Below are 20,213 nucleotides of genomic sequence, written 5' to 3'. Positions count from 1 at the left end.
CCCCTTAACTCTTTTAATAAAGTCTTATAACAGTAAAATACAATTTTGCTTTCAGTTTTGAACAGCAGGAATTCAGATTTACTGTTCAGTTTAAAACAGTGTCTCACAAACCGATAGAAAGGAATGCTTTACCTGCTTTTTTTCTTAATAGCCCCAGCAAGTAATTGCTAGTTTGTTGAAGCAATACATTATTGTCTCCTTCATAAGTACAATTTGCATCATTATCATTTCTTAGATGTCCAAAACCACTAGCTGTAATAAAAATACAAAAAATAATTTTTCTTGCAAAAACTTGTTAAAATATACTAAAATCATGGTAATTACACAATATATGTGTTAGCAATCACACAATATATATACTTATTGCACAATATTTTTATTAACACACACAATAGTCAAGTGCAATACAGTCAAGTCCCGACTTACGCGAGGGATGCTTTCCAAGACTCCTCGCGTAAGTCGAAATTTCACGTTGTGGAAAAATATGTGTATACAAATTTTTTAGAAGCATACCAAATTCTTTTGGACGCTTATGAACACTCTCAAACTGCTTTAAAGCATTCCTCAACTATACATTACAGTTTCTTACATAAAAAAACTGAACTTTTACTGTATTTAAAAAATAAAAAACTGTTTTATTCAAGATGAAATACTAAGATGCACAACGGAAGGGAAAGACATAAAATAAAACACGGTATGCACAGTATGTAGCAATAATAAAATGTTGCACTATAATAGTACTGCACAGCATATAGTAATATATTTATTAGTACGCATGAAAGATTCACTAATATTTATTGTTGCGCTACCGTCGACCTTTTGTAGTTGTTCAAGCATCTCCAGAATGTTAGCTCCCCTCCCCTCTTTTTTTTTTTTTAAATTAGAAACTTTCTTTGTCTTCCCATTTTCACCAAGTTTAGATGAAGGTGCCACTAAGGTACCATTATATTTCATCAACTTTAATATTTCAAATGAAAAAAATTAAATAAACGAATGATGCTGAGTGATTAATAACGCAATGCGTAGACTAGTTTGGTGTGGAAACTTTTGCTGTAAGTGATGCCTAAAGGGATGTAATAGTATTCACGAAATCAATATTTAGTGGCTAATGATGAAGCTGATACTTCCTTCCAAAAAATTCGTATTATAGACGAGAAATTCGCGTTAACTCTAAAATTCGAATATGTTATAGCCATTTTGCGTAAGTCAAATCACGTTGTAGCCGGAGTCGACTGTATAGAAAATGCAATGATAAGATTTTTGGAAAAAATGTACATTAAAAACTACTAACTTGCAATTTTTTCTTTAGCTTTACTTTTTGAAGTGGAGCCATACCATGTTTGCAGGTATACTGAACCTTGCACTGGTATACTGAAATATATTTAGCTACCAGTGTGATACATATTTACTTACCATACGCAGCTTCTTTTTGAGGTTTTTTTTACTTTTAGCTCTTTTATGGATATAACAGCTTAACAATCCCACAACAAGGGCAAAGTCTCATTTTGCACTTCAAAATTACTTACAGAAACTTTTTTATTGCATTATAGAGGATGAGTTTGAGCATTATCACTTTTCTAATTTTAATAAATATAAAAGTATAAAAAGATGTAGCATAAAAATATTGAAATTACAAAAAACAATTGGTTATGCACAAAATACATGATAATACCTTGTAAGTACCCATGGCCTCCACATGCTTCTCTGCATTCTTGGATTGCGTCTCGAGCTGTCCATGTAATAACTGGTTTGGCTGCAGAACATAAAGCATGAAACTCCCCAACTTGGTCAGACTAAAATTTAGTACACACACTTTAGTGGTTGGAATTATTGCATTCATTTTTTCATTACTATTTTTAAATACTATTAAAACCACTATTTTAAATTCCTATTAGATATTAGCAGTTTACAAAATATTTTTCTGATTTTGCTGATATCATAAACAATTTCATTTTGCATATGATCAACCTCGTAACATTCAGTCTTTCCATCTTGTTTTAGGAAGACTTTAAGGCTTAAAATAATCAGGTTCCTCCAAATCAAACTGAAACTTGAGCATTAACTAGTCATCCTATAACACTGTACTGTAATAGTGTTCTGTAGTCATAACAGTGGCTTTAAACTTAAAGTAGCATTTTTCAAAAATTACACTAGTCAACAAAAAACAACTTTTTCTCTGCATCCTGGTTTTAGTCAATTCCTTTTAATTTTGAGTCGAAAAACAAATATGGTAGTGTTTTTTTTTATTATTATTTTATTAGCTCTTGTTTTCAAGATACACAAAAGCCCACTGAAGAAAGATGCACAGCAACCACACATTGATTTGAAATAAAAAAAAAAAAAATCCTGTGCAATAAATATTATTAAATAGGTCCTGTATTATTCAACAATGTTTATTTTTCCGAAAGCAGTGGTTGCTTTTGGCCCGTTGCTGTAAACACTTCATTTTGCATAGCTTTTCGTATGTCAAAGAAGTACTTCTTGTAATAGCTCAGCAGCATTTAGCGACCATTATAAACTCAGCCCAATGACCCTGATATCTGCGTTCTATTGTAAAGATATCTTGGCAAAACCTTTCCTCATGCCCATCGCTCATAGCTTCACAGTTTCTAAGCAAAATATCCTGTTGGAGGAAGTGAGAAAATAAGAGTTTCAGAGACTTATCATTCATTAATAGTCTCAGGATTTTTTGACCAACTTTTTTTTAATTCTCGTCTTCTCTACTGCTTAGAAATACTTGTAAATACTTGTACCTAAAGCTTCCTATTTGTTTTTTTCCTTCCTTTTCAAATCTGTTCTCAAAAACTGATTTTCATAATTGCGCGTATTTGAAGAGTCATTAAAAATTCTCTCCTTAACCTTAGCTTCAATACATCTAGGAAGTTTCCCTGTAAGGTATTGGAAAACTGTCTTTGTTCACAATTTTTCACAAAGTTTTTATTATCCCCAGCAGAACGAGCATAGATGGAATTTTAAATTTCTTCAAGTCCATTTCGGTTTTATGTAGTGACATTTTCTAACCCAACCAGGGATCGAAGTTTAGAAGACAGTTCCATGGGGGGTGGGGGGGGGGGGGTATCTGCCAGGAAAAAAGAACATTAGTGAGAAGTCACTATCCTAGTTGTCTCTGTAGCTTGAAAACTAGAGCTAATCTGAACTTTTTATGATGATTTAAGTGTTTAGTGTCGGCAAACTACTTCGGAAATAGCTATTTTTGAGCCCGATGCATTTTTGATGTTGACTAGTGTTATTTGTTTATTTTCTGATTTAGAAATGGCATTAACAGTGATATAAGAAACCAGTGTGAAAAATAAGAGTTTTCTAATTAATTCGGTTTGTTTCTTTTACTTGCACCAATAGTATTAATGCCTCAATTCCAAAAAAACTATCCAAAAACAAAACACTCATAAAAATAATTTAATCTAAGATATTTATGTTTTGCTCCTAATTTTTTCTCATATTAAAGTTAGTTCACTGATTGTTTAATAGTTTGTTGGATCAGTAATCATAAACTTAATTAAATTTATAATAGTGATACTTTAAAACAAATTGTTTTTACTAGCAAATTATTTTCAAGGATTCCTAAAGCTCATATTACACAGGGCAATTTGGATCGCTGCAACATCAAACAACTATGAGAAAATTTCCATGTTCGTTTGCAAGCTTGATGTATGTAGAGGAATAGAAGAGAGCAGTCGACATGTTCCGGGTTGAGGATTCTCAAATTCAATTAAACTGGCAATGTTTAAAGACGCCTCAAGAAAAAAAAGCATGCTTTAAAGTTGCTTTTTATCCCCCATAAATAAAGTGGATTTGCTTGGTTGCTGCACATAATAGCAGCTTTATGTGAACAAGTCATGACAATGAAAAACATTTCAGAAATCTGGATATTTTTAAAAAAAAGAAAAATAGTTGGAAGTATAAAACAGAGTGTTAAAAGTTTTGAAAAAATAAATAAATAAGGTATTTAAATAAAACTGTCTTGCAACATTATGATGTAATTAGAAAAGAGTTACATCCAAATGTGACGACCAGCAACAGGCTCTGGGCCCAGCTAGGCTGGTCCTAGTGAGTTTATAAGTCCCCAATGAAGATCAATGGTCCTCTTAACACTAGAAAGACGGCGTTTTGCGTATACCTAGAAAGACGAGCAGCGGTCACTTTGACCGCCATACTTAAAATAATAGAAATTTCCTCCTTTCGGGATTTTCAGCCATAGAAAAGATTTGTTTCATAGTATCAAAGTTTAATTTAACAATTTAATCCTAATATAGTCTGCAAATAAGTCTCAGATAGCTTTTTTTTATTTTACGTTCGATCAAGTGAAATACACATGCTTTACACAATTGGCATTGAGAAAGAGGAAATTTGTACAAAAAAGAGGAAATTTTTTTAGCATGTAATAACTAACAAGTACTATAATCAATCATGCATGTGTTTGATTTAAAAAATATCTTAATATCGCAAGATACCGTACATTACTATCTTTTACAGTATTTCGAAATACTTATGTTATCACGTCACCTGTATATTAGTCATTAACAGTTTTTTGTTTGGAAGTTAGAACAAATGCTCGTAGTTTTAGTTCCGCATAATTTAATTTCACACTATTTTAATCTTTTTTCTGAGCTACTTACTTTTTTATATGCAGCAAAATTGATCAGTGGGGATGACTTGGCGGAAATTGAAGAAATAGGAGTTCTGTTTTTGAAATTTTCTCCTTTTTTTCGGCGTCGGACCCTTTTCACTCTTTCTTTCACTACTTTTTAAATTTTGAGCATCAGTTTTTATTAGCGAGGTTTCTTCTCTTTCTAACTCAGAAGAACAATCCTTTTCTGCAAATCTAGGCTACGAAAAATATTCGCAATAATCTCATGAAAGCAAACTATTCTCATCGCTAGAAATATATTTCTCTTCAGATAAATCAGACTATTCATTCAAACCATAATCTGTTTTAGATATAAATCTGCAACAGTTTCAGGAGTTCCTATAAGTTTTGCTTGTCAACGGTTCATCTCGACATCATGAAGATAATTATGTGACTGAGCACTTCATTATCACCGAAGAAAATAAACGTCAATGCTTCAAGCAAAGCACATGTTTTGGTGCACAAAACAATTCCAGCAAACATTTTTGTAATTTACCTGTTTATATTTACTTCTTTTTAGACCCAAAGTAATTTCACCTGTCCAGTCACATGCTTTTCAAATTTATCTTTCCCAACTTTGCCCCCTGTGCAGATAGCAGAAAACTGAAACCATGCAACCAGCAGGTGTTTCGCATTTTCCTAACAGTTCAAAGAATTAAACCTGACCAACAGGTACTACTCAAGCTCAAAAGAACATTACTCACCCTGACAATTAACAATAGTCCATAGTACACACAACTGATAAGCGAAAAAAGAAGAAAACGGATGCATAAAAAAAGGTTCACTTAGCGGTCAAAATGACCGTAGTCAGTCTTTCTAGGTATAAACATTTATAGCGACTATAATAATAATCCTAAAAGGAAAAAAATTACTGTTGTAAAATCTTAATAAATAGTTAGGAAAAGTCAATGAAGGAAAAAGAATTTGAAAATTAAACGCAGCAAATATGAGCATTTGAAAATCGTTTGCGGTCAAAATGACCGCTTCCGTCTTTCTAGTGTTAAAGCTATCTACCCACTTGCTCATTACCACGTCTTCTGGTAAGCTGTTCCAAGTACCCACAACCCTACTAAAGAAGTAATTTTTCCTAATTTTCAGGTCAGCCTGAGTTTTGAATAGCTTAAAACAATGTCTCTTTGTCTTGCTTTCCGTGAGAAAATGTAACCCCTTAACATCTTTCATTTTGATAAATTTAAATAACTGAATCATATCCCCTCTGGCCCTCCTTTTTATTCTTTTATCGTGTAAAAAATAATCGAAACCCAAATACGCATAACGCATATGTACATTAAACTGATGTACTTGGCTTGACTATCATATCTTGCAATAAAAAATGATGTAAATTAATCAGAATGAATAATTAATTTAAACATGATAACATCTTTAAAAATAGTTTAAAGATGTTCTCATGTTACTTGTTTTGTCTTGCAACACTACGATGTAATTAGAAAAGAGTTCTTTTACTATATAAAAAATAATCAAAACTCAAACATGCATATGTACACTAAACTGATGTACTTGGTTTATAACCTTTATATCTTGTGATAAAAAAAGATGAAAATTGTTCAGCATGAATAAGTAAGCTAAACATGAGAACATCTGTAAAAATAATGATTGAAATCATCAAGAATTTCAAAACAGTGTATCAAAATGCATAATACAGTCAACTTTCAATAACTCAAATAGTCCTTTATCTTTTAAGTTTTCTTTGGGTTCCAATCTCTTCAGAAGGCTGTGGTAACTTCCCATTACTCAAACTTACAATAACTCGAAGATTTTAGCCAATTTCCGAGTTATCATGAGTTTACTGTAATTTTTAAAAATGCTTTTTCACCACCTGAATCAAAAATAAATTTAATTATAATTCGACATACCAATTCTGATGTCTTTTCTCCAAAGATGATTTTCATTTGAATGTTTATCAATTCATCATTAAACCGTGAAACAAAGTGATAGAGTGTGTATGTGGCAGCAAGATATGGCAACAGGCGATATTGCTGAAAAATCAAGAAATAGATCTGTTATGTTGTGGATGTATTTCTGCAGCAAAAAAACATTAGTTACATAATAAAGTTGTTTTTTTTGGGGGGGGGGGGTAACTGCTATGTGTTCAACTTAAAATTCAAATTAACACAATAGAGTGTTGATGGTTCAGTTTTAAAACACTGGTCACAAGTGGTATATTTTGAGTTAAATTATATGAAGTATTGATAAAATAACATTAATATTGAAGGGAAAAAAATGATGAGAACAGGATTAATAAACTTGGGGCTAGAACAAGCTTTTGAAAATATATCAGGATTTTTAATTTTTTTTTTTTTTTTAAATCAGGACACAAATAATAAATAATGCATTAAAGTACCATCCTACTCATGATGCAAATTTTAAATGTCCCTTAGCATTTAGAAAATTAGAAAAAGGAATAATCATAATAGCTTGTTAAAAACGCATCCCAGGATTAATTTACGCTTGATGAATATCAAACATACATACAAACAAAAGGCTGCACGATGTATAACTCATGTTCAATTCAGATTCAAAAGCAGATCTGCCTTGACAATAGTCTTAAACATGAAGACTTACAGGAGACAACCAATTGCATGAGCACTGAATGAATGAAATTTTTGTTTTTGCACCTTGACAGTAATAAACAGATGCTAAAACAGAGCTGGGCAATAACATGCAATGTTTTTAACTTAGGTAAGCCAGGGAGGGATTGAGAGTTAATGAAAAACACTTGAAAGTTTTACAGAAAAAATAGGGCTGGTATTATACTAATTCTTGCAACATATTTTCTGTTTGTCCCTTGCAAATACTTTTAGAGTAACAAGAATTGCACTTGCTACAGAACATATTGAAAATACTTTAACTAAATGCAATATGTCCCTATTAATGCAATATACTCAGTATTAACACAGAAGTGAAACACTGAGTTGAGATGTCATGTATGGATTTAAAAAACTTAAATTAATTTTTTTTTTAAAAAAATCTGCCAGCTATTCAGTATTTAAATTTTTGGTATTTAACATTTAAAGAGCATTGAATTTCATTAAAAAATTGTAATTCAATGACTTTAATTAAAAAAAAAAACACAGAAATTTTATTTGTTTTCTTCTTAACCAAGAATAGTAAACAGCCAAAATGCAAAAAATCATATTCCCAAAGCGGATGCAAAGAGATCACAGTTTTCAAAATGAAGGCATTAAAAGTATAAAATTGGCATATAAAAGTTAAGTAACATTATTTTAGAATTGTATTTGAAAGCTCTTTGATAAACATATCATAAATAAATTTCAAGGTAATTGAAGCAAAAACAAAATTGAACTCGAGTTTCAAATTTCATTTCATAAATCAATATCCGAACACAGGTACTACACGAGGTTTACACGAACTCCCTGTAGGCCTATGCAACAAAAAGCAAGTGAACTTTGTTCTACACATTATAAAGAAACCAAAAAGCTTTTTATACACTTTATCACTCTGAGCTGAAAAGATTATTACTTTTCTGGACATTTAATTTTAAAATAGATACTTACATGAAGTTGATACTCTAATATAGGAACTTCCTCTTCTCCTTGGGGTCCAAATTGTTTCCTAATAGCAGAATAACGAATAGCAATAGGCAAACACATTTGTAAATTAGCAACTGACACACTGAGAATACCCATTCTTCCCAATGACAAAGATCCTAATGATGCACCAAATCTCTTATTAGGGTCCTAGACAATGAGTTTAAAACAGTAATTAAAACATAAGCAAATTGCAACATTATCTGATTAAAAATAAAACATAAATGTAAGAAAGAAAAAAAAACACTTTAGAAGGACAAAGTATTTTTTTCTTCAAACATGGAATTCAAATTGAACCTATAATAAGATTAGTAATTGCTGAAAAACATCTGGCATGCTGAATAACAACAACTAAAATTATGAACACCAAATAAAGTCCTACATGACCCTCTCGGGATCCACACCTGGTGTGAATTGTGAAGTGCTCCAAAAAAGTACAAAGATTCAAAGCTTATGGCTTACTCACTGGTTAATGAAGTCCAAGAAGAATAAAGTTAGATTAACGAAATAAAATTTCAGTTATTTTCGAAACATTTGTATTCATATATATAAAAAGTTTACTTTATAAGGAGTGATATATCTTCCATCAGGGGTTACATCCCCAGTTCTACTCAAAAGGCTCTCTCGAGGAATTCTATAATTTTGGAACGTCATAAACCTATAATTTAAAAGGAAAAATTACCAGAACACATAAGATTAAACATTTATTTAAAGCAAAACAAGAATATTAGAAATGAAATACCTATCAAGGTTTTTATTGAAATACCTATAAATATGAAAAGTAGTTTATTTTTGAATACAAATATTGATTGAATTATATAAATCAACTTTATGGAATTCAATAATTTTCGGTACAGATGTAATGAAAAAATTGTAAAATTCCCTTCCAAGTTACCCGTTGATGTGTAAGTGCCCCATGACTGATTAAACAGCTAATATTGTCCTATTGAATGCATAAAAATATCAGAATGAAAATTGTAACATGGTATAAATTACAATTTCATAAGAAAATTGAAAGAATTACAGCATATTTCTGCAATTTTTTACTTTTTATAAACACTTTTTTGGGGGGGGGGGTTACATTTAGCTGATCACTGGTACCTTACAAATTGCTCATAATTACAAGATTGTCAGATCAGTTTTTTCTTACTGATATTTCAATTTTAAATATTTTAACCCTAACCAGAAATTTCTTGGACTTTTTTCAAAAATTGAAAATTTCCAGACTTTTCCTGTTTGTTACTCAGGTTGGGAGACACCCTGTTTCATTTAGTAATTTCAGTTATTTGAAGAAGTTGCTTCTTAAGGTATAAGTGTACTGTGCAAAAAACTTTGCATTAACAATTGGATTTATTTTTTATTCATACATATTTATCTATTATTTTCAAAAGTACTTTGAAAATAATTGTCTTTGAAACATAATATCTTGATTAATTACAGAAAATCATACCCATTATCTATCCCTTGAAGACCTAATTTTGGACCCATATCACCAACAGTGATACCAGGATAAGGTAAATGTGTCTTGGGATCTCGAATAGGAACTATGAAGGCATGGAGTCCATGACAATTACCGTCTGGTGTATATAACTGCGCATACAATGCAGCATGTGTAGCACTTTGTCCTAAGTTTCCAATCCACATTTTGGTTGCCTCTAATCTTGGGGTATTCAAAATAAATTCCTGTAAGAAAATACATAATGTTTCATGAGTATCAAAAAAGGTTTTTAGAAGTTTATTTTTTAATGAATTGTGTTGCACCGTACACAGGACATTGTAAACTTAAAAGTTTTTTTTTTTCTTTATTCTACTAACCTGAGATAATGGATCATATGTGGCTGTAGTCTTCATTGCTCTTGTATTAGTTCCGTGAGCCATTTCAGTAAGTGCAAAGCAACCCACAGCCTATAATTTGAAAGCGAATTCGAATAATCTTACATGAAGCAGAGAGAAGCAAAGGTATGTAGTGGACATTTTAAAGTTTTGAGTAACACATGTGCAATGTTCAAGTTCTAGGTAGCTTTTCATTGAAAAGTTTTATTTAAACCATGATGTATAGCAGCACTTGCCAGGGTTACTAGTACCATCTCTTTCCAAAAAAAAGATGTGTGTTCCTCTTAATCTGCTAGCACTGTAGTGCTAATAGAAAACTGCCACATTTTAAACATTTTTAGATTTACTAACTGAATGCTTCATAAGCTTTAAAAATGGTTTTTGATGCTCAATTCCTGAAATTTTGCTGTGGGCAAGGATATGGACTGGTGTTTCTGTAAGTGTAAACCATTGAGCTATAATATATTAAGAGATGAGAGAACTGGCTGGTCCATTTTCTGCCCCAGCCAGTATGGAAAAACAAGCACTCTTTCCCATCTAAATGCATGTTTTATTTGGCTGAGCTTTTTACCAAGCATGTTTCAGACCTTTCATCTGTTTGAAGTGGGAATGGCGAAAGAAACAATCTTTTCCCATTGTACAACATGTTTATTATGCAAAATGTTTGGCCATAATTCATATGATATCCCGACCACGAGCTTCATAGCTGAAAAATGGGAAGTTCTCTTTCCTCTTCACATTACAGCTCATTGGGTGAACTAAACTTCCTCGTGCAGTAGTACCCCTATTTCTGAAGCTCTGGTTCACACCTACATGGTATGATCCAAAAGTAATGAGCCTCATGTTACAATGAGGCATGCGCACACTCAGGGGCGGCAAATAGGGGGGTCAAGAGGGGGCGGTCGCACCCCCAAAAGTTTTGAGCAGAATAATAGAAAATAGGTGAATTCAATTTATGTTAGTCGGAAATCAATGTTCATTAAAAAAAATCTCGCTGGTTCTCAGTAACTGATGAAACTCGACATGTTCCCAGACTAGAAAAAGTGTTTTTCGTTATTTGGATGATGACTTAGAAATTCATGAAGTATTTTCCGGCCTTTTCAGAACATAGAAAACTGATATTAATTTTGACCAAAGAAGACATTTCCTCATTCAGACTAAATATTTCATACTTGTGTTCCCAGTATAATGATTGTATTTCCATGTGAGAGGCTCGTGCAAACTGGTGTGGTTACATGGTTTTCACAAGAAATATCCTTTATATTTTAGATTTACTTTTATGCTCATTTTTAAGTTAATATTTATTTAATGAGCGTTTATCGCTAAGTTCTGCTAGAAACAAGTTTGAGCTGCTCAATGCATTATATGCTTTCTTAGAAACTTCTTAAAAATGCATGTGATTATTGAATAAAGAAAACATATCAACAAATACTTTTTATTGGGCTCTATAATTATGCAATCTCGGAGTGACCCAAGATGGTCTTCAAATGAAAAATTAAGCCCCTCACAGTTTTTGAACTTTCCTGTGTGACTTTGAAGAGCAAGACATAAAAAGTGTTTTCACACAATAACTTTGTTACTTCAATTAATTTTTAACTATTCCAATCAGCTCAGCTAGTAGAGAGGGGTTTTTTTTTTAATGTTTTAGGAGGTTAGAGAATTATTTTCGAAGCACAATGGGCAAAAAAAAAATCTATTTAGATGTACTGACAAAACAGTACGACACTAGGCACTGATAGATTGGTAACACGATTCCCTGCTCTCCCGAATTCTAAAAATCATGCATTGAAACTTTTCCGAAAGGTATAAAAACTTTAGTATCGAATTAATTTGTTTGATAACTTATTAGAAAGTGAGTCAAAATTTTAATTGTTACTAAACACTAATTTTTATTCATATTAAACCTATTTTATGATCACTTCCTGTTAGCTAATGTGTGTTTGGAACCGCACTGTGGTAATACATATTTAAGAAACTCGACCCCCCAAATGAAATGCTGAAATGCCGCCCCTGCGCACACTGCAGCTCGCTCCGCTTGACAGCAATGGTGGTGAGGGTTGTAGGCCATAGACTAATAATAAGAGTAGACCGAGCTATGGCAACCCTTTTGCTGCTCATAAACCAAACCATGTGACTGGTGGATATCCTAGCAATAGCATGTGTTAATCGTAGCAGACGATCAATGCCAGCGCGAAATAAAATAAATAGAATTTATGGAACACGGAAGAATGATCTTTTATGGAGTCCGATTTGTAAATTTGTTATTCTAAGTCGTAAATATTTTGTTAATATAGTGAGTTTTTCGTTTAGATAGTATTGTGCATTTTCTTTAGTCAATTTCAATAACTCTCTAAGCAATAACAGATGCAAGCGACCAAGAAGAATCAGCAAACGGTAAGATTTTTACCTACAGTTTCAATTTAAGATACCGATTAGTACATTTTTGCGTTAACGCAAAATGTTTACGCCATTTCGTTCACGCCAACGCTGACAGCTCCAAATGAAATAAAAGTTACCGAAAACTGATCAAAAACTATTACTAATGTCAAAATAATGCATAACTAAAAGAAAAACAGTTCAATCTCTGCACCTGGAAGTTTTTTTTAATGAAACACATTGTCGTAAAATACATGTCGAGTGCCAAACTGTAGATAATGCTGCCATCTAGCAACCATGCTGCCAAAGTCTTCGCCAAGCCCTTCCACTAGTCACATGATACATCTATGAACCAATTTTCTTCATCAGCAAGAATGAGAAAGCTCGGTCTACTCTTATTATTAGTCTATGTTGTAGGCTTTACAGCGCAATGCAAGTCAGCTGCCTCCCAGGTTTCGAAGCGGCACCATTGGCCTTAACAGTAACACCTATATGGTGATTCATGACACGTGCAATATAGAAAGTTCCTCAGAGAAATGCAAAATGATCAAATTTTTTGTGCCTCCAGTTTCCCTTATAAACGTTCGCAATTCTTCAGCAGGCGTTTGGGATTGTCCTATTCGCAATCAAAAAAGTGGCATCAGGCTTTTCGTAAAGCCGGGAAGTGGTGATTGACGAATTCCAGTTTGGACGCCCATAGTCAGTCCGTATTGCTGTGAATGTACAACGAGTGTGTGAATTTTTGAACACGGACTGGCCTTTGAGTCTCTACCAAGTAGCAAAAACCCTGAACTTATCAGAGACAACAGTGCAACATATTGTTATGGAGGAGTTTCACATGCGAAAAGTCTGCACGAAAGTTGTACCGAGAGTCCCGACTGGAAAAGGTCAGAGTCAACTTTCCTGTAGTGCCTGTTCCTATTGTCCGGGCTTGTGGCCTCCTAACTTCTCCTTGCTTTCACTATTAAAAATCAGCGCTGAAAAGAAAATGTATCGTCGCCATCAAGGATATCCAAGTACGTCCAAGGCAGCCCTTGCAGATATACTGGAACAAGGCTTAAAGGATGTCTTTGACTCCTGGAAAAGCCGCCCACAGAAGTGCATTGTTGCTGGAGGTGCCTATTTTTAAAACTATTAGTCAGTTGTACCAATCAGCTCAATAAATATTTTTTTTAACACAGTTACTTTTGGATCCTACCATGTATGTCTTTGATCTACTATGTATCCAGTGCCTGCGTAGTGAGAACTGCTTACGTGGCCCATGCCATTGATATTTTTTAACAATGTGGGGGAAACATAGTAAGCTACCTTCTTATACCTCAAAAAAGAAGGGTGGACAGAACTTTATAATTACACTGGCAAGGAGCTGCTATACAAGCTTCCTTTTAAAATCATGATTATTTGCTTATACACAGGGTCTGTATAAAAAGTAATGAGACTGATTAGGTCGGTGGTGAGGGTTACTGGTGGGACTCACTCCGGTCCACAGTCGCCTGGGAGTTTTTGTTTGGACAGCATCATCGTTATAGTGGACCTCTGTTTCAAACGTCGGTTCCAGTTCCAAAATGCCAGATAACATTTGAGCAGTGTTACGCGATTAAGTTTTGTTTGGAATTTGGTAAATCGGTCTCAGAGGCTTCAGAGATGTGTAAGCAAGTGTTTGGAGATAATTTTCTGTTGAAGGCGCATGTGTTTCAGTGGCACAAGTGTTTCAAAGATGGCCAGGAGATCGTCAAGGATGAATCTCAAACAGGTTGTCTGTCAACTAGCAGAACATACGTAAATGTGGAACACCAGTTAAGTGTGAGAACGATTGCAGATGAAGTTGGACTTGATAAAATGAGTTCACAGCATCATCCCTGAAAACTTGAGAAATACTGGAACCCCCCCCCCCCCATTCTAAAACTTCCTGGTCAATAATAGTATCTCTATGCTACTCCAGCCCACCTACAGCCACTATTTAGCTCCAGCCGACTTCTTTCTACTCCCGAAGATGAAAGCATCACAAAAAGGCCATCACCATGGAGCTCTGGAGGCTGTGAAGGCGCTGGTACAAGACTTAAAGGACATTCTGGAAGCAGACCACAAAGAAGTCTTCGAAGCTTAGAAGACTCGCTGGGATAAGTGTGTTCTAGGCTAAGGGTCTTATTTTGAAGAATTTTAGGTGTGAGTATTAATATCTGCAATAAATTCTTAGAACACAGCTCAGTCTGATTACTTTTTATACAGACATTGTATGTTACTTAATTTATACACAATTGGCGTAAGACCAGTCTTTATAGAAAGTTATAAAAACTGGTCAGTTTTTATAACTTATTGCAAAAATTATTACAATAGTTGTTATCCCCAAAGCAGAATGCTACTAAATTTGCGGCCTACGTTGCAGAACAGATGCCTAAGCTGGAGAACAATTGTGTTTAAATGAAAGAAAAACTCAGACAAATTTTCTGCAGAAATCTCACAGAAAATGTTGAATTAGATAAGTCATCTGCAGGAACTTTAGATTTATTTTGAATTTTAAAAAAATCTGCAGAATTTGTGCAAAATTCTATCTTGAGTTGTATGATATTCGTAGAAAATCTGCAGTTTCTGCAGAAATTTCATATACTAAATCTGAAAAGATTCTGATTTTTCTAGCTTTTTTGGTTCCCCTTTTCCTTATTTTCCCCAATCAGTTTTCATCTACTGCAATTTCCTCCATAAACGTATGTTATAGAAACATACCAACATTGAAACACGTCCATTGCCAAAAATTGCGCGTCTTGTTTGAGACTTCAATCCTTTTACACCCAGAAAATATTTCAATTATTTAAAAAGTTTTGAAGCATTTTATTATATGCTACCCTGACTTGACACATTTTATTTATTATTTTAATAATTTATTTATTTAATAACATTATTTTAATTGCTCCTTCATGCCATGTAAAATTAACCAAAAAAAAAAAACATGGTTTGACACCTAGGTTCAGATTTTTATAAAACCCTTGCTCTTTCTATGCATTTTAGAAAGCATATAAAATATTTTTGGAGAATCTCAAAAGTTCCGGTTCAGGTTCCACAGAAATGTGCAACAGTGAAGTTTTAAAAAATGAAGAAAAAAAACCCCTTCCTGTATGGAATGATTTTGCTTTAGGGCTCCTGATTTGTGGAAAAGATCACGTTGGTTGTTTGTGTATACAATGCTTGAAGTACTTGCAGAACAAATTTCAGGGGTCTGTCCAGGATTTTTCACAGGGTCCGTTTTTTGTGAAAAATCAAATAATTTTGCAAAAAAAAAAAAAATATTATTATTATTATTATTTTTTTTTTGCAAAAACGAAAGTTTCGACTCTTGAGATGGTGGAAACTGCATCATTGACACTTAAAGTTGAGTGTTTTCCCTCTTTTCTGTTGAGAATATCATTCTTTAGTGCTTTTCTAGTATTGGGGGGGGGGGATAGGCATCGCTCACTGGGAGATGGGCACCCCTCAAGTATCAATATTTATCTACCATTCTACATCATGTTAAATTATACTAGAAATGTTATTTGTATAGTATTTAAAACAACTGTAAGAAAAAAAAATTCAGTCAGGGGTTCAGCATTTAAATTTTTAACCCAAGACACTGTTTAAGAGCACAGAGTTTCGTTTAAAACTTATAAATTCCGTGATTTTTACAAAAATAAAAAAAATATTTTATTTGTTTACTTCTTAACTAAGCGTACTAAACATCGAAAATGCGAAAAATCAGATTCCCATAGGGGATGCAAAGAGATTGCAATCCTCAAAGTGAAGGCATCAAAAGTATAAAAACGGCTTGTAAAATAAATATTTTGGATAAAATTATTTTAGAGCCCTATGATAAACATATCATTAATATCTGGACACAGTTGAAGCAAAAATAATAATAATAATAAATAATTAAAATAAAAAATAAACGATCGATTCAGTATTTTAATTATTGACTCATAAAAGAAAATGGAATTCCGCTTTAAAAACCTGAAATAAGCTTTGTTACAAAAATAAAGAACCCTTTTCATTTATTTGCATCCAAATAAAGCGAAGTTAGCTAGAAAAAAGAATGAAATATGATTCTTATATCGAATGTAAACAGATTTCGTTTTTCAAAATGTAGGCATCTATAGAAAAAAACAGTAAATAAAAGAGTTTATTTTAAGTTAATTATCCTTTTTAGCATCGAAAAATCAAACCCATATAACTTTCTCCCAAAATAACAGTTTAACATCGCACCGCTAGGCGCTAAGTGGTGATTAATTTGAATTTGGTAACCCTATCTGAAGCGATCACATCCCCCCCCCTACTACCCTTTGCAGTTCTAAGTTCATTTCGCTGTATTTTATTGATTATTAAATCATGAGTGGGGAGAAAAGTGCTTACTACGCCGATTCAGAGAATGTTGACACTTTTTCAAAGAAGTTTACAACAACGCCGCCGCTGCATAAAAGGAACAAGCAAAATTATAAACCAAACTGACTTTCAGCTGTTAATTTCTTTCAAAGAAACCAACAACAGGCATTATATTTATTTGGCTGTAGTAATTATTTATGGCTTGCAGGAGCATCACAAGAGTGCCGATTTTTTTTTTCTTTTGTGAAATTAGCTGATTTTGTATAAGTTGATTCCTCTAATTTAACTTTAAAAAAGGTTCCAACCATTATCGTTTTTATACAGGAAATATGCTGTATTATTTTAATTTGAGATTTGCTCTTTCAATAAACAATTTGTGAAAGATCCGTTTTTGTTTATCAGAATTTTGTGAAGGGTCCGTTTTGGTTGATCGGGATTTTGTGAAAGGTCCGTTTTGGTTGATTGGATTTTTGTGAAAGGTCCGTTTTGGTTGATTGGATTTTTGTGAAGGGTCCGTTACCGGACCCAAATTTGCTCTGGCCAGACCCCTGAATTTGGTAAAATGATTTTAAACTTGCAGAACATTGTTAAGTATTCTGCTTTGGGGGTTATAATAAAATATTACAATAATAGTTCATATACTCCTTACACACCTTCTTGCCATTTCATTAAAAATACCACAACAATGGTTGAATTTCAATGAACATTTGAAATAGGAGAAATGAAACATACTTACTTTGAAATCTTTCACATCATTGATTAACTGCATATGGCGCTTTGTTCCTGATAGTCTTAATACCATGATGAAGTACTGAGATATTTTTGAAAAGAACAAAGTTATTAGTAATTAAATCATAAAAAAAGTTATGCAGAACTTACTAATACAAATAATTATAAACCTAAAAGTAATAACAAGCAAAAGGCTTTGCAGAAAGCTAAGCTGGTGTTAATCAATTTATCATGCGCAAATAAAGATCAAAAGCATCATGAAAACTCCTTACCACATTGCAAGTAAGAGCTGCTTTTAGTAAATTATTCCAAATGTCTACAGCCCTCTTAAAGTAGTAATTTTTCCTAATTTCAAGATTAGTTTGGGATTTGAAAAGCATAAAAAAAGACCCCTGGTTCGTCACTATCCTCGTTGGTCTTGTTCTCCTTTATCACTAACGAAAGTCCCTTCAGTAAGCTCTGAATTGTACAAGTTTAATATCTTTATGGCTGAAAAAAAAAAAAAGTTCCAAAACCAGCCACAAAAAATGCCTAGAGTTATCCAAGCTCGCTTTAGTAGCATGTTAAAATGCAGTTCAATGCATGACATTGCAATCTCGGGAGTTTTTGTGTTTACAATGTCGCTTAACCATAAAATCAAAATTCATCCGTGTAAAACAAAATAAAGACATCAAATCAAACTGTGTTTATTCAAATCTGCATAAAATGAGGGTCTACTGTATACAATAATTTTGAGTTTCTCTAGTGATGTATTCATCTTAACATTACAATGAATACATTTGATTTTTTTTAAATTATCATCCTCTCATTACATTTTGTAATAGGTTATTTTATTTATAAAAATATTTAAATCGATCAAAGAAAAAAACAATTCTTCATGAAGAGGGGGAAAAAAGGCATACATACCTCAATTCCTAATAGTAATTTTAAAGCCAATGACCAATCAATCATTCCAACACAAATGTAAAGATTTAATGCTATAAGAGGATTTTCCCTGAATTCTTCATCTGTAAAAAACTGGTATTCTTTAATTCGCTTCATTCTTTGAAAACAAAGTCGGCGTGCCTCTTGTAAAGTGAGTTGAGCAGACGGCATTCGATGAAACAAAGGATCAGCTTCCAAAGTTTTCCACACTCTATTCTGTATAGATGAGGATTTTGTTAGATAAAAATGTTGATGTTTTAAAATTCACAGCTAAAATTAACCAACCACTTTGTAAAATTAAAATGTTGTTCAAAAGCTGAAAACAACGTAGAGCGTACAATCTTACTTTTGTCCTTGCCCCTGCCTCAGATTTAAATAAAAGAACAGAATTTTTTAAAATATAACTAAGCAGTTTTTATAATGAAAGATATAAGATGTTTTTATATTTAAAAGGCTAAAATAACTTTTTTGGGTCAGAAAGGACAATTGAAATATTCCTGTAGTTTTTGAAACTTCCAAGAAAATGACACTACAAACGAAGAAAAGTGCGGCTCTAGTCATTTCAAATCAAACGTCCCTAATAAGAAAAATATTCATGTTTCAACACTCAAAGTTATGATTGAAAGCTAGATCTAGGAAGCGACAGAAACTGAAAAAAGTTCCCTGACTTTTCCCTGATTAAGTTCAACAAGTTTCCCTGATTTGTGTTGATAATGGTTTCCTTGCTTTGCCCTACTTAAAAGTCATTGCATATTAAATAAAAGGCAGTGTTTAAAACATTTTAACCTGTTAATTAAAAATATATTTTGAAAAGATGTTCTTTTTTTTAGTATAAATAGTACATTAAATTATCTACAAGGAAATATTATACAAAATCTAAAACAAATACTTTACTTCCAGTAATCAGTTAACATAAGAATTCTAAAAAATCTTTACAAACACTCCCAAAGGAATATCTAATTACAATAAAACTAAAAACTTTATATGGAAATAATTTTGAACTAAATTTGCAAGCAGTACAATTATTGCTGCAGGAATAGCAAGTAATAGTGAAAGGACAGAAGAAATGTAGTTTTATTTCATAATAAATAATGGACACATTTATGAAAAAAAAAATTGAAACTTTTTAACAATCAGTCATATTGAGCTATTCTCTAATCAAAAACTTAGGTTTCAATAAATGAATACAGCATTTTAACTATTAAAAAATAATAAAAATATTTATTTATGTACACAAGGTAACTCAATTTCAAATGATTTCCTCATTTGTCGGAAAAAGAAATCTTAGTTTACTTTTGTAACAAACAGCATTGAAATGCAAAAAAACAATCAATTAATTTCAAAATATATATGTATATATAACTTGGTTTTAAAATGAAAGAATTTTAAAGTCTGAAAAAAAAAAAGGCGAACAGCAAATAATACGATGGCAAAAAACAAAGTTGCTTTTCATTCAACATTTAATTTTAACAATTTAATTAAAAATGCAAAGAAGTAATAATTTTTAAGCTTTTATTTGCATTAATTTAAAGAACAAAGATTTTTCTTGAAGTACGCTAATTACTTCAAGACAATAAGTAAAGGCAAGGGAGCTAAGGCATTGATGACGGCTTCCTCTTTGCCTGAAGGGTTGTTTATTTTACGTAGCATGGAACAAGTGGAAGGAATATTTGAGCTACATAAAATAAACAACTTTACAGACAAAAGCAATCATAGGAAGTTCATCATGTGCTTAATAAGTAAAGATTCAATACTTTGATGTTGAGAAAAAAAGATGCACAAATATG

At 32.5% G+C, this 20,213-nt stretch overlaps 1 protein-coding gene across 1 annotated transcript in view; it reads right to left on the bottom strand.

Annotated features, from left to right (window-relative positions):
* Positions 1-20,213, bottom strand: part of LOC129223280 (peroxisomal acyl-coenzyme A oxidase 3-like) — a 62,426-nt gene that overhangs the window by 30,504 nt on the left and 11,709 nt on the right. The window contains exons 3-11 of the mRNA XM_054857849.1: positions 18,409-18,642; positions 17,510-17,584; positions 10,033-10,122; positions 9,668-9,900; positions 8,779-8,875; positions 8,185-8,367; positions 6,523-6,645; positions 1,673-1,793; positions 133-252 (exon numbers count right to left, since the gene is read on the bottom strand). Of these exons, the coding sequence (XP_054713824.1) occupies positions 133-252; positions 1,673-1,793; positions 6,523-6,645; positions 8,185-8,367; positions 8,779-8,875; positions 9,668-9,900; positions 10,033-10,122; positions 17,510-17,584; positions 18,409-18,642 (1,276 nt within the window). The remainder of the gene's footprint in view (positions 1-132; positions 253-1,672; positions 1,794-6,522; positions 6,646-8,184; positions 8,368-8,778; positions 8,876-9,667; positions 9,901-10,032; positions 10,123-17,509; positions 17,585-18,408; positions 18,643-20,213) is intronic.

The sequence above is a fragment of the Uloborus diversus genome, chromosome 1 (genome assembly GCF_026930045.1).
Source record: "Uloborus diversus isolate 005 chromosome 1, Udiv.v.3.1, whole genome shotgun sequence".
NCBI classification, from domain to species: Eukaryota; Metazoa; Arthropoda; class Arachnida; order Araneae; family Uloboridae; genus Uloborus; species Uloborus diversus.
This window is presented reverse-complemented; position numbering and strand designations above follow the sequence as displayed.